The sequence below is a fragment of the Staurois parvus genome, unplaced genomic scaffold (assembly GCF_062004578.1).
Source record: "Staurois parvus isolate SC_StPar_1 unplaced genomic scaffold, SC_StPar_1.0 ptg000051l, whole genome shotgun sequence".
Lineage (NCBI taxonomy): Eukaryota > Metazoa > Chordata > Amphibia > Anura > Ranidae > Staurois > Staurois parvus.
This window is the reverse complement of record NW_028317847.1, coordinates 2,692,977-2,715,490: the sequence shown is the minus strand read 5'-3', so window position 1 is coordinate 2,715,490 and position 22,514 is coordinate 2,692,977. Positions and strand designations below refer to the sequence as shown.

The following is a 22,514-nucleotide window of genomic DNA, read 5'->3' as shown; positions in this document are numbered from 1 at the left end:
TCCTCCAAACACGACGAGTGAAGTTTAGACCAAAAAGTTCTACTTTGGTCTCATCTGACCACATGACTTTATCCCATGCCTCCTCTGGATCATCCAGATGGTCATTGGCAAACTTCAGACGGGCCTGGACATGTGATGACTAGAGCAGGGGAACCTTCCTTGCAATGCATGATTTGAAACCATGACGGCGTAGTGTTCTACCGACAGTGACCTTTGAAACTGTGGTCCCAGCTCTCTTCATGTCATTTACCAGCTCCTCCCTTGTAGTTCTGGGCTGATTCCTCACCTTTCTTATCATCAGTGATACCCCACGAGGTGAGATCTTGCATGGAGCCCCAGTCCGAGGGAGACTGACAGTCGTCTTTAGCCTCTTCCATTTTCTAACAATTGCTCCAACAGTTGATCTATTTTCACCAAGCTGCTTGGCAATTGCCCTGTAGCCCTTTCCAGCCTTGCAGAGGTCCATAATTTTGTCTCTGGTGTCTTTTGACAGCTCTTTGGTCTTGCCCATGGTAGTAGTTGGCGTCTGACTGACTATGGGGTGGACAGGTGCTACTAAGTTAGATTAATGAGTGGAGTAGAGGTGGACTCTTTACAGGCACAGTAACAGGTCTTTGAAAGCCAGAATTCTTGCTGTTTCTTAGGTGTTCAAATACTTATGTTCAGCAGTGCAAGACAAATAAATTCTTCAAAAATCATACAATGTGATTTCCTGAATTTTTTTTTAAATTCTGTCTCTCAGAGTGAGAATGCACCTACAATGTGAATTTCAGACCCCTCCGTGATTTCTAAGTGGGAGAACTTGCAAAATCGCAGGGTGTTCAAATACTTCTGTTCCTCACTGTATAGTGGTACTATAATAGTATGGTGGGCAATTTGCCACTAACTGACACTTTTGACACTTTGTGGGAACCAATGACACTAATACAATTATCAGTGTTAAAAATATACACTGTCACTGTACTGACACTGGCTGGGAGGGTGGTAAACATCTAGGGTGATCAAGAGGTTAAATGTGTGACTAACCAGTGTTTTTATGTGTACTGTGAGGTGCTTTCACTAACGGATGTGCCGGTTTTTATTCCCTGCTTTGCAGGGGGGAAAAAAATCAACACATCCCCACTGACCGGACAGAGGTCTGTATTGTTTACATTGGGAGAGCTCTTCCCTGTCTTCCACCTTGCCTATCAGCAAGTGCTGGTGGTCAATCATTGGCTGGCACCTGCTGATCTCAGAGGTGCTGGATCACGTGCTAGATACATGATCCTGTATAGGAAATTTGCTCTGCCGCCATACTCCTACGGGAGGCGGTTGGCAAGCAGGTAAAGCGGCAGAAAATAGGGAGATGTGCATGTATTTCAGGACTGTACTAAATGTTTTTTGGGGGGATATCGGGGGGGGAGGGGTAGCCCTGTTCTACAGCAGTAATAGGTACAGTAAGTGAGTGTTGGCACCTTAGGATAGGAAATGTTAATGGCAGGATCAGGTTTATATATCGTTTCAACATAAAAGAAAATGAATGCATCCATCCCCTGAAACTGATATGCAGTAATATATTATAATTTTGTCCTTGGGTTTGGACACATGAAGTTAATAAACCTTCTAAAAAAAATAACTTTAGGTGGCCTATGTATAAAACATTTGCTATGTGGTTGTCTTAAAGCAGAACTAACTCCACCGATGTAACTGTTTCCCAAAGCAGTTAATCCAAGGCAATCCTTAAGGTGGAGTTCCAGTGAAACAAATAAATAAAAGTCGGCAGATACAAAAACTGTACAAAAACGGACACTTACCTGTCCCTCAATCCCTCGGTGTCCCCCTGCAGCCCATTTCACCGGCCACCCTGTGTTCCCAGTGCCGGTATCTTCAGTGTGGGCACCTGGCTGTTACATCTTGCAGCTTTACAGCCAGGTGCTTACTGTGCATGCGCGAGAAGCGCTGTGCTTTGTGAATGGTCCCATAGTCTTCTGGAACCTGTCACGTGTCCCAGAAGACTACGGGGAGGGAGGGGGTGAGGAGGACAACTTCCACTTCCAATCGCCTAGGCCAGGGGTCTCCAAGCTATGGCCCTCCAGCTGTTGGAAGTACTACAAGTCCCATCATGCCTCTGCCTCTGGGAGTCTTGCCTGTGGCTGTTGCCTCATGGGACTTGCAGTTCCTCAACACCTGGAGGGCCATAGTTTGGAGACCCCTGCCCTAGGTGATCGCAGTGGGAGTGGGTACCTGTCAATTTCGTGTACCCACTCCCCAAAGGTACCAATCCTTAACGGGAAGCGGGGGACCAGTCCTTAAAGCCTAACTTGCCCTTTTGGGTGGAGCTCCGCTTTGAAAGGGTTCTAAAAGCAGAAGGGTTTTTATTTACCCTAATGCATTCTATGCATTAGGGTAAAAAACCTTTTGGGTGCCGCTCCCCCTTCCTCCCCCATAGTTACCTCAGCCCCATCTCTCTCCTCATTGTGTCAGGAATCAAGAAATGACCAGAAAGGTGTGGACTGACACAGGGAAACGCAGGTAATATAATACAGTTTATTATTAGCCACCCAGATATATATCTATATAAATGCACAGTGAACAAACTAACCTTCCACTAATCTTAGGAGGTGCAGGAACACAGGCGTAGTCAGGGCTGGAGAGGTGGAATGGTCAGGCCGGCCGTAGGGTTCTGTAACGACTGCCTGGTGGTACCTCTAGCGGTCCTCAGGGCAGGATTCCCCAGGGCGCGGAGTCTAAGCCCCAGTCTGCCTTTTCACCAGAGCCCCTGATGGTGGGGATGGACTTGGCGCAGGACTGAGACCAGGTCGCGGCCCCTGAGTACACCTGCTAGTGGTAGGGGGATCCGCCAGAGGTATGTGCAGGTACGGCTGGATCCGTGCAGGATGGATGGATGGCAGAGTAGTTAGCGTGGTCAGACAAGCCGGGTCGGTAACGGTGGAGGCAGATCAGTACAGAGCAGCAGGCAAAGAGTAAACGGGTCACAAGCCAAGGTACAGCAACAGGAGGTCAAACAGCATAGGAGTAGGCAGAAGAATAGTCAGGGATGAGCCAGTAGTCAGAACAGGAGACGGTCAACAGAGATCAGGATCAAGCCGGGTCAGCAACGAAGCAGGAACACAGGATACAGGTACAGAGGCTCATGGGAAAACATACACCAAGGCCCAGAGCACAGGCCTGGTCATGCCTTATATACACCTTTCTGTAATCAGCCCCAGGTTTGGCTGATTGGGAGCTTCTGGCTGCTAAGAGCACCCGCTGGTCAGCTCTGGTACTGCAGCCCACACGGCTGGTGAGTCCCACCACCAGTGCTGAGTCCATTGCTGAGAGCACCCGCTGGTCAGCTCTGCTACTGCAGCCCACACGGCAGGCGAGTCCCACCACCAGTGCTGAGTCCATTCCTGACACATTGGCTCACAAAGCAGCGGGAGCCATTGGCTCCTTCTGCTGTCAATAACAGCCAGTGAGCCAATGAGGAGAGAATGGAGGGTAGGGCTGAGCCACTCTGTATGGCTTGCTATTGGGGGCAATCAGCGGGAGAGAGGAGCCAGGACCACTGATAGAAGACCCAAAAAAAAAGGATTGGGGTTGCTCTGAGCAGGTAAGTATACCATACTAAAACAATTACTCAGCGTTTGGGGATCTACAAAAGAAATTCCCAGTTGTTGGAAATTAACTACTCCCCTTGGCAGGTCAGATCAATATTGCATTAAAAACCAGCACTTACAGTACAGTCCACAGTCTCTTAAAAGCTCATATCCAAAGTCACAGGAAAGCTTCCTTATTTGAGTTATTATGTTCTTCTCATGCTCTCACCAGATAATGAAGGAAATAAAGCCTTTCAATCCATACACTTGTACCTTCTCTTGAATATGAGTGTTCAATATGATTCTACCATGTTTCTTTCCCACCATGCAAAAATTGTAAATCACATATAGTCTAATACCTTCGGATGAATGAGCTAATATAAATAAATATTCATGCTCACATAAAAAAACTAAATATTGTGCCAAACTTATCTCCACTGCATGAAAACTGTTGATATCCACCACCTCTACCCTTACCCTCAGTGCAAACAATTCTTGCAGTATTATAAATGATCCAACCAATATTCTCCACCTGTTGATCTTATTGGATGAACGCCTCAAAAATAAAAAGTGTTATATTTTAATAATAATAAAAAAAATCACTCAGTAAAATAAACTCACTATACACACACATACACACACACGCATATATATATATATATATATATATATATATACACACATACAGTATCTCCCAGAAGTGAGTACACCCCTAACATTTTTGTAAATATTTTATTCTATCTTTTCATGTGACAACACTGAATAAATGACACTTTGCTACAATGTAAAAACTAAATATTGTGCCAAACTTATCTCCAGCTTGTATAACAGTGTAAATTTTCCGTCCCCTCAAAATAACTCAACACACAGCCATTAATGTCTAAACCGCTGGCAACAAAAGTGAGTCCACCCCTAAGTGACAAGGTCCAAATTGGGCCCAATTAGCCATTTTCCCTCCCCGGTGTCATGTGACTCGTTAGTGTTACAAGGTCTCAGGTGTGAATGGGGAGCAGGTGTGTTAAATTTGGTGTTATCGCTCTCACTCTCTCATACTGGTCACTGGAAGTTCAACATGGTACCTCATGGCAAAGAACTCTCTGAGGATCTGAACAAAAGAATTGTTGCTCTACATTAAGATGGCCTAGGCTATAAGAAGATTGCCAAGACCCTGAAACTGAGCTGCAGCACAGTGGCCAAGACCATACAGCGGTTTAATAGGACAGGTTCTACTCAGAACAGGCCTCGCAAAGAAGTTGAGTGCATGTGCTCAGCGTCATATCCAGAGGTTGTCTTTGGGAAATAGACATATGAGTGCTGCCAGCATTGCTGCAGAGGTTGAAGGGGGTGAGGGAGTCAGCCTGTCAGTGCTCAGACCATACGACACACACTGCATTAAATTGGGCAGCACAGTGGCTAAATGGTTAGCACTTCTGCCTGGCAGTACTCGGGTCGTTGGTTCGAAACCCAGCCACGGCACCTCCTGCCTGGAGTTTGCATGTTCTCCCTGTGCCTGTGTGGGTTTCCTCCGGGTACTCCGGTTTCTTCCCACCCTCCAAAGACATGCTGGTAGGTGAATTGTATCCTGTCTAAATTGCCCCTAGTATGTGTATGTATGAATGTGAGTTAAGGTCCTTAGATTGTACACCCCTTGAGGGTTAGGGACTGATGTGAATGTACAATATATATGTAGAGCGCTGTGTAAAATTGTCGGCGCTATATAAGTACCTGAAATAAATACAAAATAAAATTGGTCTGCAAGACTGTTGTCCCAGAAGGAAGCCTCTTCTAAAGATGATGCACAAGAAAGCCCACAAACCGTTTGCAGAAGACAATCAGACTAAGGACATGGATTACTAGAACCATGTCCTGTGGTCTGATGAGACCAAGATAAACTGATTTGGTTCAGATGGTGTCAGGCATGTGTGGCGGCAACCAGGTGAGGAGTACAAAGACAAGTGTGTCTTGCCTACAGACAAGCATGGTGGTGGGAGTGTCATGGTCTGGGGCTGCATGAGTGCTGCTGGCACTGGGGAGTAACAGTTCATTGAGGGAACCATGAATGCCAACATGTACTGTGACATACTGAAGCAGAGCATGATCCCCTCCCTTCGGAGACTGGACTACAGGGCTGTATTCCAACATAATGACCTCAAACACACCTCCAAGATGACCACTGCCTTGCTAAAGAAGAGGGTAAAGTTGATGGACTGGCCAAGCATGTCTCCAGACCTAAACCCTATTGAGCATCTGTGGGGCATCCTCAAATGGAAGGTGGAGGGGCACAAGGTCTCTAACATCAATCCGCTCCGTGACGTCATCATGGAGGAGTGGAAGAAGACTCCAGTGGCAACCTGTGAAGCTCTGATGAACTCCATGCCCAAGAGGGTTAAGGCAGTGCTAAAAAAAAATAATGGCGACCACACAAAATGTTGACACTTTGGGCCCAATTTGGACATTGTCACTTAGGGGTGTACTGACTTTTGTTGCCAGTGGTTTAGACATGAATGGCTGTGTGTTAAGTAATTTTGAGGGGATCGTAAATTCGCTGTTGTACAAGCTGTACACGCACTACTTTACATTGTAGCAAAGTGTTATTTCTTCAGTGTTGTCACATGAAAAGATAGAATAAAATATTTACAAACATGTGAGTGGTGAACTCACTTCTGTGAGATACTGAATATATCTCAAAATCACCCAAATGTGTAACCATCCACCTGATGTGCATCGTTCCTCACTCTTCAGACCATGCACCTTACCAGGTTGGCATGTATGGGTTCTAAGGTCTGCTCTCTTCAAGCCAACTCTATCTCATGTTCGTGATGCCTCCATGTACTCAGAAACCATGTAAGAGTAAATAGAATAGACCCTAGTGCAGCAGTAACTAAAATCAAGCTATTTTCTTGAAAAGCTGCTTACAATATAGACATGTACGGTAGCATAAAAACCTTTACCAAAATGGCTGCCACTGAACTTATAGTTTGCATCCGACGTCCCTTTCTGATGCGTTTCTTCAGAATAGTCTTCCTCATAGGATGTGGCACAATCCAATGAGGAGAATATTGGAAGGATCATTTATAATACTGCAAGACATCGCAGCGCTGGAGGGTTTCTTTGGCAGGAAAGTCTACCATAATCTGCTAATTTGTGGCGCACACTAGCACATTATGGCATAAACCACCCGGGGGCACATTAAAAAGAAAAACAAAATGACTGCAGTTTAATACCACTTTAAAAGTCCACCCTGGTGCTACCTGAACAGCCCACCTCCACATTGCCTACTTTTCAAAAAATGATGATTTTAGAGGGGTTGTTATGTCCTGACATTTTTATTTAAACAGTAAGGGAAACGGGTGTTTTTTTCCCTTTTATTTAATAAAAAAAACAAGTGGTTATTAATGCCACAAAAAAATCTCTATCTATTGCAAAAAATATTAAATATAATTTGTGTACCAAGTTGCATGACCGAGTAATTGTCAAAGTATCACCGTTTTGGAAACTGAAAAATATCCTGGTAATGCAGGGGGAGTACAGGAAGATGCAGCAAAATGGATGTAGAAAAATGCTGAAAAATTTACCTGGAAATTTTGCTTCCTCTGCTCGCCGGTCACGTGCAGCACCCCAGCTTTGGTCAGCTAGTCTCCTCTGGAGGTGTTTAAAGCACTGAAATTAAGGCTGACCATACATTATACAATTATCTTCCAATTTTCTGCCCAATTTCCTTTAGATTTACCTTCAACTATATAGTGCAAGGGCCTGCCTAATTGGATACAACTGAAAGTGTTGTTTAGGTTTGTCCTCCTATTATATGGTTTTTGGTAAATCTAAACCAAAAATGTCCAGATAATTGTATAATGTATGGCCAGCCTAACGCTAGGTTCAGATCGGTGCGGGTGCGGGAATGCATATAAATCACACGTCTTTGCGCAAAAATGTGCTGCTCTTAGCAGATGTGTGGGGGTGCCATTAATTAATTCTACTCCCACACATTTGAAGACATGGTGCATTTTCCCATACTGGGAAACCTATAGTTCCCTGTGGCTCAGTTTTACCCCAGGTTCACACTTAAGTGTTTTCCGCAGCATTTTGCAGAAATGCACTACAGTCCATTTAACATGATTTCCTATGGGGCAGGTTCACATCTCCTCCTTTTCACCCGGTGCGTTTTTTTGGAAAGGGTCAGGGACTTTTTTAAATGCAAAAAGTAGCATTTTTGGTTCTATAGACTTCAATGGAAATGCTGCAGAAAAGCATGTAGTGCGTTTTTGCAGCATTTTTGATGTGTTTTGTGTTTTACATCTGTCTAGTACCAAGAAAAATAAATAAAAAACTGCAAAACGTGGCAAAAACGCACTGCAGAAACGGATCAAACGCAAACTGCATAGGTGTGAATCTAGCCTTAGAAAAGGTCCAGGTTCCTTTTTCCCTGTGTTTCCTGCAGGTGCGGCAGCTCATTTAAATGAAGAGGCTGCTGCACCCCCGCAAATGCAGCCGAGGGGAAACCAACATAGTGCGAACCTAACCTAAGGCCAGACTCAGTCAGTTGCTTTGCTAGAACTTGAGTGTTCCCATCTTCCCCATTAATCTGTTCCTCTGCATATTTTGTTACATTTTATAAGTAGACGTTTACTGTAAGATCTTTATTGTAAATCAGGAGATTATTATGGAATAAGAAACTCCTCAAAATAAAATATTTTACCTGCTTTCCTTGTGATGGGAAAACATTTCCTATATAAAACTGTACCTGAAATCCTTCAAAAACATTTTTTTTCATTACTGATATGACATTATGTGCAGAGAAGTGCATCATGGGTAAGCTTTTCTCTCATGTTATGAATAAACCGGCCTCCGAACCCCCCATCCTTGTGACCGCTAGCAGGGGATCTCCCGATAGCTTCCACAATTTAAAAAAAAAATTGTGGCTGTACGAAAAAATTTGCATTTATTATTTTTTGTTAAAAGGTGAACGTACCCTTTAGGACTCCCCTCCGTCCATGATTTGAATCCTCTCTAGCATTCTAATAGTATGGAGATCATCTCCAGCAAAGATGTTCCCTAGCAAAGAGTTCCAATTTGTCTTCTTTTGAGGGATTGCTGTGCAGTGATTCATAGCCATCATCTCATTACCTTTCAGCATAGCAAAGGGTTATGTGACTCCTGATCACCTTTCTAAAAAGTCATGATGCCTAGTTCCTTATAGCAGTGTTTCTCAACATCTCTTCAGTCATGGCACCCTCTAAAAGCATTTGCAGTCTCCAGGCACCCCAGTGTAAGGGCTCGTTCTCAGGTTGGGGAGCAGTAAAACCACATGGTTGAGATGCGTTTTTACCACCTCACCTCCCCCTGCTCTCCCTTTAGCTGCAGAAGCAATGGCCACTTCTCTACACATGCAAAGCATCACGTCAGCGGCAAGAATTATACCCCCTTTTGCATTCAATGGGCACTACTGCCTGCCAAATGCGACCCATTTAACCCCCCTGGTGGTATTCCTGAGTGTAGCTCGGGGTAAAGTTTCAGCACCACAAGAGGTAACCCCGAGCAACACTCGGGAATACATTGCAGCGTTGCTCCGGGATCTCTTCTTCACTTACCTTGTCCTGCGCTCCCGGGATGTCCCTCCTGCAGCGCCCCCAGCCATCTCCTCCGGCTGATGCCGGCATCTGTCTTCCGTTCCCTGCGACGTCGGGACGTACGGGGACAGAACTGGCGGGACATTTAAGAATGTGATAAAGTGACATTCACTAAATTCACTAAAATCACATAGTATAACATTCCTGTATCAAAGCATTTCTCATACATTTTGTCCCGAGTGCTTTGTCCTGTGCCCTGCCTGCATTTTTACTGTTCTGTCTGCCTGGAAACTGAGAAATGTCCATGGTGTCCAAAAAGGGTCCCTTTAGGTCAAAAGTGGTTTTAGACCAGCTAGAGAACAGCGATAGTAAATCAGAACCACTTGCAGAATTGAGTGATAATGATTCGTGGGGGAAATTCATCATCAGACACTGAAAACGATTCTGCGACTTTGCTCAGTGATGTGTGAGCTTGGCGCTATATTTCACATTTCAGTGTTTTTGGTTTGATTATATTATTGAATTAAATTTATTATTATTATATTATTGTTTATGATTATTTATTAAATTATAATTTATGATTTCGTGTTTCAAATTTTAACATACCCGGGATGTTTACTAGACTCTTGTTCGGACAGATTTCAGTGAGTTATTCCTAAAAATTACAGGCCTACAATAAAAAAACAACATATTTCCATGCAAAAAAATGTACCGCTTTGAGCACAGAAATATGGACATAATCAGACCGCTAGGGAGGTTAAGTGAATAGGACCACGTTGCAATTGTGAGTATTGCATATGGTTGCAGTTCGGTTGTGTGGTGTTTAGGATGCTAAAACAGACATGAGGAGGCAATATCACCTCCTGTCAAATGCCTCTGAAAAGTGATCTGAGTGTGGATTGTTTTTCAAACGAGTGGCAATCCTTGACGCTAGTGTGCTAGCCTAAGGCTTCATGCACACTAGCATTTTTTTAACGCTCCCAGAAGTTATTGGCATTTTTCTTTCTGCTCCTAGAAGCTAAATAGTGTTCTCCTATGTTTCCATGCACACTACTTAAGGCTTTTAGCGTTTTTTGATCTTCAGCATCTAGGAGCAGAAAAAAAGTTGATTTTGTAGTTTTTTGGAGTGTTTTTCCAACAGAAAAAAAGCTAAACGCTCCTGAACCGCTACTAAAATGCTCCTAACAGTTTTTTTTTCTACTTTTTTTTTTTTTTTTTCCCCCTCAACGTGTATTGTAAAAGCTTTACCAAAACGCTAACGCTCCTAAACGCTTCTGAACGATACTAAAACGCTGCTAAAAACGCTATTGCCAGTGTTTTTTGAGCTTAAAAAAATGCTAGTGTGCATGGAGCCTAAAAAAGTAGGCCCGTTTAGCTTAGAAAAGCAGTTCTGAACAGTGTGTAGGGGGTGAGGATCAAAAGCAATATACACACAGACAGACATACATACATACATACATACATACACACATACATAAGTACATACACACTTACATACATACATACACACATACATACACACTTACTTACATACATACATACATACACACTTACATACATATACACTTACATACATACATACACACTTACATACATATACACTTACATACATACATACACACTTACATACATATACACTTACATACATACACACACACTTACATACATACATACATACATACATACACACTTACATACATACATACATACACACTTACATACATACATACATACATACATACACACTTACATACATACATACACACTTACGTACATACATACATACATACATACACACACTTACATACATACACACTTACGTACATACATACACACTTACCTATACACACTTACATACACTCACACCTACATATATGTAGTATTTGCAAAAAACACAGATTTACTGTTCTTGGCTGATCCACATGCTGCTGTACTTGGCTGACGTTCACTTACATTTGGCACCCGCACTACCAGTGAAATATATACCATACTTCATAGTAGGGGGAGGCAAAGCAAGTCAGGACTCGGGGTGAAGCCTCCCCATCCATGGAACCTCACATTACTGTTGCAGTGATCGAGCTCCGGCTTTGCCAACATACAATTTGCTGCCTCCAATTTCTGGCAATTAGCCTGTATGTAAGCAGAGTGGGAGCTCGATCAGGGCAACAGTGTGCCTTTCCAAACAGGTCACTGGTGCACCCCTGACAAATTCGAACGGCACCACAGTTGAGGAAGGCTGCCCCATGGAACTAACTAGGTGCCTATTGGAGCACCATTCTCTATCAACCGTTTCATTGCAACTTTACCAGTTTCAGATAAAGGTCACAGACCTGGTTAATGGGCTAAGACCACTTTATGACTGAACTGTACTAGTAAGTGAAAATAAAATATTTTAAAGTAAACCTCCAGGCAGATATAAAGAATATGAATTATTACACGCCATATTCATTAAGACCTCCTTAAATAGTTTTTTTAATGCAAGCTGTGCAATCTGGATTGGTATCTGCATTTTGAAGTCCCTGTACATCAGAGCTCAGACTGTAGGATGGAGAAGCAGCAAAAGTAGCCTATTAATTGTGCTGCAGTGCAAGAAGAATGTTGATAGGAGGAGAGAGCCGAGTGACAGAAAAATGAGCTTGTGGGGTAGTGGGGAGGGATTCTGTGAGTGTTCCTGAAATGCAGCAAAGAAAAACTGGTCTTTTGCCTTGTCAGGCTGGGCTTTATAAATCTCATAATTGGTTGGGCAAAAATACAAATCCTTTGGCAGGTAAAACAGCTCCCTTTGTATGACTTTCTGCTGTGTATTTAGCTTTAACACTTCTTTTTTTTGTTTTTTAATTTGATTTGCCTTTCTGTTTTGATAGGAGGAAATGTTTAAAGCCTCGCCAGCATCATCGTAAGCTTCACCTCTCCTCTGCTTTAGACTCCTCCAAGAAGGACCAGGCCACCTCCATGTCTCACATCAATTTAATTAGCCCTATCCACATGGAGATGATGTCCTCAAGTGGCGAGGCAGATATACATACCCCGATGCTCAAGCCTTCCTATAATACCTCACGGGATTTTAGCTCCAGAGAAGAGCTGCTTTCTCAGGACGAGAAAAGCCGACTGTCATTCGACAACCTGACTCCGAGTGGGACTTTGAGGCAGGTGTACAACAAATCTCTGGATCAATTTCTTTTAAAATCAAGGAAGTCAGCTGAAATGTCAGATGGGTACATGTCTCCTATGAAAGACGAGTACCGTCGGAGCTACAACTCTGTTATCTGCCAGCCTTTGTTTGAAAATAAAGATCAGCTGTCCACAAACAATGTTTCAGCAGGAAGCAAGCCAAACCTTCAGGAACAAAGTCACCCTGTGCCTTCCGCTCCTGAAACAGAGCAGGTCATGGACCGACGGCCTAATGAATGTATGTCAAGGTCTGTAGATCACCTTGAAAGGCCAACCTCCTTTCCTCGTCCTGGTCAGCTCATATGCTTTAATTCCGTGGATCAAGTTAACGATAGCGTTTACCGAAATGTCTTGCCTACCTTGGTCATACCAGCTCACTACATGAAACTTCAAGCAGAGCACCCTTTTGTCAGCCAGCAGTTGATTGTGTCTGCTGAACAACAGTATGAGTTTGAGCGACTCCAAGCGGAGCTGTCCAAATCTCACAGCCAACATCCTCAGCCATCCTCGCAACTAAGTTCCCAGGCCGTATCGCAGCAACACTTGCAAGATGGAGAAGGAGTAGAGTGGAGTGGGCAAAACACTGTGATGTCAGAATCAGTTTCTATCCCTGCTTCCCTCAATGATGCTGCCATTGCTCAACTTAACGGCGAGGTTCAGCTCTTGACAGAGAAAGCTCTAATGGAACTTGGTGGTCGACCATTGCCCCATCCCCGTGCCTGGTTTGTGTCTCTAGATGGTCGGTCAAATGCACACATAAGACATTCATACATTGATCTCCAAAGAGCAGGAAAAAATGGCAGCAACGATGCCAGTTTGGATTCTGGTGTTGACATGAATGAACCAAAATCTGGGCGAAAAGCAAGAGGAGAAAAGTTTGCTGTCCTACAGCAGCAACACCCAACCTTAATGGAGCACCAGCAAAAAGACCAGAAGGTGTCAGACAGCTCGGCGTATACTCAGCTGGTTTATTTAGATGACATGGACCAAAGTGGTAGTGAATATGGCACAGCTGTATGCAGCCCTGAAGATAACAGGGCTTTCAATGAGGCACCGACAAGAAGGAGCGGTGGCCAGTTACCCAGCCTTCAGGAAGAAACTGTTAAACGAACTGAAGATTCCTCACCTGTGCCATTAAACAGCCCTGACCATGAGTATTCCATCAGTGATGATTGTTCTGATGACCAGGGAGAGAACAAAAAAAGTCCTTGGCAAAAGCGGGAGGAGCGACCGCTTCTGGCTTTCAACATGAAATGAGTTGATGAACCACAAAGTGGGCTCAAAAAATTTGCCAAATATCCTTTCTTTGGGAATATTTAATTTGTAGGGATGGGGGTTTGACTGGGACACGGGAACTGATCAGCGACTGAGTGGTTTCAATTTTTTTTAATAAGAAACAAGGAGTGGATTTTATGGGATCTTTTACTGTTTGTGAAAAAAAAATCATAGCCCAGTGTAGCACTATCTCAGTCTTTTTTAACCAGTGGATAAAGATTTGAAGAATATGGAACTTTTCTTTTCTCCTCTTGATAGGTTCTGACCACTAACCTCCCGAGAATGGGGAGCATGTGACAAGTTTGTAGTTTTGAAAACCAACAGTGTTCACTGTACCTCAGCATTGTACAGTGAAATTGATATTCAGTATCATAATGTAGACATTTTTGAAAAACAAAAGGCTATGCATTGTTGCTTATACACCAACTGACATTTTTGCTTAGGCGCTGCTTTTTTATTTTTTATGAGGCTGTAAAAAGAATACTTTTTTGTTTTGCATTATAACCTGCTTTTATCTTCTTTACTCTCTTCATTTTGTAATGTATTTCTACACAAAAAGCTGTGATTTGAACTTTTTTGGTATTAAACTTTTTTTTTTTTTCTTATTTTTTTTTTTTTTTTTTCCTAAACTGACAAATTGAAACGAAAAAGTGCATTGTCTGTTTGTCTACGTAGAATTTGATCCCTATTCTCAAAGTGCCTTTTAATAGCTTCCCAAAAGTTTAATGGTATGTGTACATAGGTAGAAACTTATTCTCGGACTTCTGCTAAACTGGAGAATGTGGTTGACATTACTGGAATCAATGATGTCTAGGATAAAATAGGCTATTGCAATGCTTTCTGCAGAACTCCTAAATTGCCATAGTTTGGTAAGGGAGGCTTCATTTTTGGTGGTGGGACAGAACTTGCATGACTTTATGTAAATATGTCTACATTTGGGTCAGAACTAAAATGCTTCCTAATTTTTTTGTACATCTTTATCCTTTTTACTCGGGCATTTTTGGCATATACCAATATGTATTACCACATTTAAGAGCTTGTTTTTGCCCATTTAAGATAAAGTGATAGTTTCTCTTGAAAGAACCATCCCCCAACCCAATGATCATCCTCTCCCCCACTATTCCATTTCTTCATTGGAGCTGGAAGCCATACTCCATGTATGCTCTGTGCCTGGGCTTACACAGGGTTACCTTCCTCCTCCTAGTGTGGCAGTGTTTGAGCCGGCAGTTGCCACTCAGCCTTGTGCACTGCATACCGGGAGGGGTTCACATGCTCCTCCATACCCGGAAGCGCTGGCAATTTAATGAGGACTCCAAATGGACAGCTGGATGAAGCAAAGGTGAGTGTCAGTAGATGTTGGGTTCTTGCCTTAATATGAAAAATGACAGAATTTTTTATTGACCCCAGTGGTGTCAAAAACCTTCTTGTGTTTAGCAGGAAATAGCAATTAACAAGAGGCGGAGGATTTCTATACTGCTTGTGTGCACAAAACTGAATTCATCCATTTTGATAAACTATTATTTCCTTTGTAATTTGTTGCTATTTTAATTTCCTCTGCGTTTCTTTTTATGTTTTTGCTTGCCCCAGAATCCATCTCGGCTCAGTCCATCTCATTTCAGTACAACGTATGCTTTTCACTACCATTGTGTACTGTAGAATTCCACATAGCTGAAGAGAACTAGGAGACATCTAGACCCCCTTAGTGTCACAAGCATATTATTAATGTAAATAGTTTTTTTTCTGTTACTTTAGAAGCTGATACCTCTGTCCCTTGTTGACTTGAGGACATTATCTAACATTCTGAAGTGCTGGAATGACTTTTCTGTGCATTCTCTTTATTGAACTGCTTGGTTATACAAGAATTATAATTAAAATAAACCTTTTAAAACTTTTGTAGTGGATGGTGGTGTTTGTTTTGTGGATGGTGGTGTTTTTGTTTTGTGGTTTTCAGATATGTTTTAAAGAGGTTCTAAAGGCAAGACATTTTTTTTACCCTAATGCAATTCCCTGCATTAAGGTAAACAATGTCCCAGTACTTGTATGGTCCCACTCCCCATTTCCCTATATATTTAGAGTACTATCTCAATCCGGCGCTGTACCCATCTGCAGCGGCACTGATCTCTGTTCCTCTACTCACAGGCTGCAGTGATATCAGCGGGAATAAATGCCTCCTGCTGGTGTCAATCACACTCTGTGAGGAGGGCATGGGGAGCAGGACCAACCCACGCTGTGTGTGCCTATGAACACACACAGCAGGAACTTGGGAGCACACCTGCACTTGTGCCCCCATAGCATACAGCTTGCTATGGGGCGCTTACACAGAAGGGGAGGAACAGAGAGCACCACCTGGGGACCTCAGAAGTGGAGGTTTGGGGCTGCTCTGTGCAATGCCATTGCACAAAGCACATAAGTATGCCATGTTTATTATTTTAGGGAAAAAAATAATCCTTTACCGCTTTATGGACTGTGATCACCAACAGTACTTTGAAGAGGGTGAATTTTGAACATTAAGAATTTTTTTGTTTTATGTTGATTAGACTGGAGAAGGATTGGAACTGTCTGTATTTTTACTGATATCGGGGGGCTCTGTTAGATACGGTTACCCTCACTTTCTGTCCTCTTGACAAAGGTTTTACAAGAAAGGAAGTCAAAGAAAATATGCAAGAAGAACACACCAACAAATTCCTGTAGAGGTAGGTGACCAGAACAATGTGTGAGTTAAAAGGTTTTAGAACAGTGGTTCTCAACCTTCCTAATGCCGCGACCCTTTAATACAGTTCCTCATGTTGTGGTGACCCCCAACCATAAAATTATTTATCCAGTAATTATAATTCATGAAGTATCATTTTACCTCCAATACTGCGGCTTTCTACACAGTAGCTGCTTTCTACACAGTAGCTGCTTTCAACACAGCAGCTGCTTTCTACACAGTAGCTGCTCTTTACACATCGGAAATATGTGTTTTCCGATGGTCTTAGGTGACCCCTGTGAAAGGGTCCTTCAACCCCCAAAGGGGTCACGACCCACAGGTTGAGAACCACTGTTTTAGAAAGTCCGGCCAGTTGGGGAACAATGATCACTTTATTGGTGTGTGACATAACACATCGTCAATGCATTTGGGGAAATTGGGGCTCTCCTGTTTTTTAAGGCTAGCATCTGTTCCTTCCACAATGTTAGTCCTGAAGCAGCCCCAATCCCCTGAAACAAGATGCGCTACCACAGATCTACCCACCGTTGACAAGTTCTAGCACATCCGTGTACTCTGCACAGCAATAATAATCTGACAAGAGTTATAGCCTTCTCCTAAACTAAACACTTATTTATGTCTCTGTCACTGTGTAAGAGTTGAGGGTATTAGAATGTATAGCTCTAGCTACTGGGGACATCAGAAAATTAGGATCAGGTGACGGAACTGCTAAGAAGATTACATCCTTCATGGAAGCCAACCAGAGGGTTAGAACTTTTACAAAACTAGGTAGTGGAAGCAGTAGAACATTACTTTTCATTATCTTGACAGCTAATGGTGATGCTGGTTAAAGAGTCAGTCCACCCAAAATTGTTTCAGTTTTTGATGGGCAGTAAAAGGTTAAACCATCTGACAGTTTATCAGATCTCTCAGGGACTTTTTTGTGAAATTGGAGTTCCGAGGTCTGCACAACTGCTGTGGCCATTATGAAAGTTCACACTTACTATGCTGTATTTGTTATTTTATGAGGAATGTGTGAGAAGGAACTAGAACACACAAAGGTTGGTGGAAACGCACAAAACTTCCAGGAGCCTAATGGGTGTGTGATAGCACTTGACCAAATACAAGTTAAAATTGGTTCTGAGGCATCTAACATAATGCAAATCCATGATTGAAGTCTTGTATAGGTGGAGGCTGTTCTGGTCTTGGGCTGCTACAGCACCTTCAGGAGATGCTAATCTTCATCAAGCCTTAACACACCCCTTGTGCATTCTGTTGTGAATTTAATACCATTAATTGCTCGAGCCCTGAAGAAGGGGAGGCGTTTTGCCCCTGAAATGCTTTGGCTATCCTTCCAGTGAGATAAATCTTTGTACCAAGAGTTCCTCTGTACACATTCAAAAGAGCTCCAGGAGAACCTGGAAAGATTTGGGAATGATGAGAATAATATCTTTCTGTTGGAGCATCCCAGACATCTAAGAACCCATAGGCTAACTTAGCTCTGCAGGCTTCACCTATAGTTAAAATACCACATTTGGTTGGCTGAAAACATATTATGGATGAAGTTGTCAATTACTTGTGCAATCACATGCCATCAGAACCCTTCATTAAACACAATATTTACATCTATCCCTATATTGCATATTCCTCACTCTAGACTTTGCTTCCTCTTGTATTCATTGGTGTAGTAGCTGGCCTTTGTCTTGGGTGGTGAGGAAGGACTGCCTGGTATCCAAAAAAAATTCAACTCTTTATGTAGGGTTCACAAAACACAAAACGTTTATTGAAAATGTAAATCAAGTCACTGTGTTTCAGGGGAATGGCCTCCCTTTTCTTCAGGGCTGAATTCTCTACAAGAGAAGAGCATTGATACAAAAATGGACTAAATTTTGGAGTTCTTGATGTAAACTACTTATAGATCATCAACATATCCTTTAATGTAGCTACGGAGGGTGGAAAGGGGAGGGGAGCAAAGCAAAATAATGTAGACTGACACTTGAGTGACAGCATTGTGCACAATGCAGAGACTCTTTGTTAGTTGCAGTCATGTAAAAGATCAAAATGCAGTTTCCTACTCAGTACTGAAGGACCAGACCCGCTCCAAATTTTTTCATTAAAGCTAAATTTCAGAGAGACATAAAGGACACAAATGAATGCAGCTCTGCATTCTTTAATACACAATTCCATGTATAGATTTTTTTTTCTTTATAACTAGCAGTGTGAGCACCTGAACTGGGCTTGGCATCAGCCTCATGCGGGCCCCTGTACAGCCAAACGGAGAGTGGGAGAAGCAGCCAATCAGGTGTGCTGTAGTGCCTATGTGAGATGAGCTCATCATTGTGCGGTTTCTCTGTTTACTGTCCAGTCACTCGGGGGAAAAGACATGCACTTAATGTTTAATTGCAGCAGAAACCAATCGGGTATCTTCCACCGGCAGACAAGGCTGTGCTGTTTGGCAGAGCTATGCAAATCCTAGGACTGAATAGACATGAATGCAATACCATTTAACATTTCAGTTCAACATTTACCTGTTTGCTTAGAGTTTGGCTTTAGGGAAGAGTGCCGGGAAGTAGAATTCCAGCTTAACACTAGCTACTCTTAAAAACATCCCCCCCCCACCTCCTGCTGCCTAACCTGTGTAAAAAAAGAAAAAGATCCGTATACTTAACTATTTTTTTGTCCGCTCCAATCTGGTCACATGATCCGCAGTGCTCCAGCTCCCCAGTGTCAGTAAATGGTGGCTGCAGGGGATAGGAGGGAGCGCCGACAGTGTCTGGGACAGTCATTGTCAATCGCTCCCTCCTTTCCCCTGCATCCGCCAATAACGGGGATCACGTGACTGGACTTGACTACACATAGGTAAGTATACAGATGTTTTTTTACACAGGTTTGGCGGTATAGGTAGCAGGAAGGGGCAGGGGACATTTTTAGGACTAGTTAGTGTTAGGCTGGAATTGTACTTTAGGTAGTGATTAATGTATGATGAAAGCAATGATTACACTTTTGCCTCATGCTATGACCAAGTAGCACATTCATGTAACATTACCTGAGCTCACATGTGGTGGTGACCAGCCTTGTACACTACTGCAGGTAGTCACGGGATGCGGTGGTTTGTCCAAAGGGTATCAGTTAACCACTTGCCCTCCAGAGGTTTTACCCCGCCCCCCCCCTTCCTGACCAGGCCATGTTTTGCGATACGGTGCTGCGTTACTTTAACTGACAATTGCACGATCATGCAATGCTTTACATAAATTAAATTTATGCTTTTTTTCCCCACAAATAGAGCTTTATTTCAGCGGTATATGATCACGTGTGCGATTTTTATTTTTTGCGCTATAAGCAAAGAAAGACCGACAATTTTGAAAAAAAAAACGATATTTTTGACTTTTTGCTATAAAACATATCCAGTAAAAAAAATTAAAAAAAATCTAATTTCTTCATAAGTTTAATGTATTATGCGATGTCTTTTCTAAAAAAAAAAAAAAAAGCGAATACATGTAAATTAATTGGTTTATGTGAAAGTTTTATAGCATCTACAAATGGTATATATACTAGAATTTTTTTTTTTATATACTAGTAATGGATCAGCAACTTATTGCAGGACTGTGGCTGGAACTGACTAACTGCCACTCACATCCCAATGACACTAATACAGTGATCAGTGCTAATAAAAAGAACACTCACTGTACTAATGACACTGGGCAGGAAAAGGTTAAAATGTGAGGCGATCAATGGGTTAACAGTGTGCTGTTTTGCATGATGTGCTGTGTGTGCTTTACTAGGGAAACATGCCACTGTGTATTTCTCTGCTGTGCAGAGAAATACACAGCAGCATGTCCTTGCTGCAGGAGAGATCTGTGGTGTTTACACACAGGTCTCTCCCTTGTCAGCTTTCCCTGATGATCACTGGGTGCCGGCAGGGAATCTCCATCCGGGACCCAGTGATTGACATCCCTAGCCACCAATGGCGGCGTGGGTAGGGCGGTGCGCGAGCCCCCTACCCGGAAATGTAAATCACGTATGCTTATGTGATTTTGCGCAGCCCTGCCGCCCTGTAGCAATAGTTCTACTATAGAGCAGCGGGAAAGCAGTTAAAGAAGAGGAAGGAAAAGCTGTACAGAATAAGGCATGGACATGATTGGCCTGGTGCCAGGTAAGTATGGTCTTAGGAATAAGCGGAGGTCAGTGCAAGCAGGAGCTGAAATCTAGGGACCTTAAGGCCTTGTATGCACTGGACATTATAAAAACACCAGTAGCTTTGGCTGTAGAATAACGCAATTAAAAATGCGAGTTTTGTCTTTTTTTTTTCTTAGTGTTTTTCAGCATTTAAGTTTTTAGCATTTTTTAGCAAAACTATACTCCCACAAGGTTCAAAACCACTCATAAACGTCGGATAGCTGCATTTTTCAGCATTAGAGCATTGCTACAGCTGAAAGACTCCTCTTCAAACGCAGTAGTTCTGAGGTTTTTTTTTCCACCCTGCGAACGACCCTGTCAAATGCTGATAAAAGCCTACGTGTGTATGGACACATAGGATAACATGCTGGGGGGTTTACTAGCTGTAGAAAAAAAACACCTGACGCTCAAAACAGCTGCTGTAAAAACGCCCAGTGTGCATGAGGCCTGAACAAACTAAAAGCATCAAGTAGCTGGATAGGTAGCAAGACCCACCGTTGTTCACCTACTAACTGAATGTTTCTTTTTTTTCTTTTTTTTTTCTTTAAATATTTATTGATTTTTCATAGTAATAACAAAACACTTTCATCTCTTTCATAATAAATATATACTTATTTCTTATTACTTTATTTTTCCCCTCTTAAAACATTACCCCCTTCCCCCCCAAAACCCCCCACTCTGCATTTTTCACTACTTTTTTTTTTTTTTTATCCAAAGCAAGCGTATCCTACCCCTCTACCCATTCTATGTCATTCTACATTTCACTTTCTCACATTTGCTGTAAAGTTTTGCCATTTTTCCCATTTTGCAGAATATACCTCCAACTTATCTTCCTGCATATAATATAGCTTCTCCATCTTACTGATCCAGTTTACTCTTTCTATCCAATCCTCCTCCTTCGGTATTTCTATTTTCTTCCAATACTTAGGGATCAGACTTTTTGCAACAAACACAACCCTGGATCTAACCCGATGTCCATTTCAGTAATGGTCTCTATTATTTGTATTATTGTTTTCCAGAATATTTGAATTTTTGGACATTCCCACCAAATATGATACACTGCCCCCACTTCCCCACACTCTCGCCAACACCACTGTGATTTCTCCCCACTTATCTTACATTCTACGCTCGGTGTAATGTGCCATCTTGTCAAACATTTATAATTTATTTCTACATCCCTCAAACTTACATTTTCGTGAACTAATCTATTTTTTTTTTTTTTGCTTTTCTTCATCCAATACCACCCCCATATCTCTTTCCCATTTCACTAACTGAATGTTTCAAACTGTATGTAGCACCTTCCTAGAATAGGTTGCTAGAGAGGTTCAGGTAGTACGTCTAGCTCCACTATCATCATTGGAGCGGTGTGTGATTAATTTGGGCTGTTCTGGGTCTTACTGGCTGCAGCTCATCTTCTTTCCCGTCTTCTTGTGGTTTCTGGAGGAGGCAGCCCCCCAGCCTGAATATTCATGTGGTCTCAGCCAATTCCTGAGGCAGAAGATGCCCAGTAGGTGGCTGTGGAGTACATAAACAGTCTGGGACCTAGAGCAGCAGGGTTCATTTCCAGACCCCTGCTTAAATCTGTAGGAGTTCATCAAAGGTCCCAGCTCGGGGAGGCTACTTTCTGAAAGGGGCTGGAGTTATTTCAAAGAGGGTTCACTGAACATCTGGCCTGCAGGTTCACAGAAGTATTGTATCTGAATGCTATTGGACGGAGGCATCCAAGTACACAGGGCCATTGTGAATGTAGGATCCTAGTGACTGTTTCTGCTTTAACCCTTTGAGTATCTGCTCCAGCATTGCTGAATTGCTGCTGTGGCTGTGCTTGTTCTCCTACTGTCAGTCAAGAGGGGAAATAGCCTCAAGAGTATAGTTAAGGTGGAGTGTATCCTATTTTGTGCACTAAATTTGGAGTATCCTAAAGCTCAGCCTGCACAATATCCAAGTTCAAAAAAGACACACCTTGGTCCTTTAGGTGTGAGACCGTTTGTGCTGCTGTGTGCACCAACTTGGGAAGAGAACCTGGGGAAAATCTGCAGGGCCTGTCAGGGATCTGTGCTA

At 42.7% G+C, this 22,514-nt stretch overlaps 1 protein-coding gene across 1 annotated transcript in view; it reads left to right on the top strand.

The window, feature by feature from the left end:
- FAM171A1 (family with sequence similarity 171 member A1) overlaps nucleotides 1–15,483 on the top strand; it is a 209,170-nt gene extending 193,687 nt beyond the window's left edge. Inside the window, exon 8 of the mRNA XM_089666314.1 lies at nucleotides 12,010–15,483. Coding sequence (XP_089522440.1) covers nucleotides 12,010–13,573 — 1,564 coding nt within the window. The 3' untranslated portion in view covers nucleotides 13,574–15,483. The remainder of the gene's footprint in view (nucleotides 1–12,009) is intronic.
- Nucleotides 15,484–22,514: the final 7,031 nt, after the last annotated feature.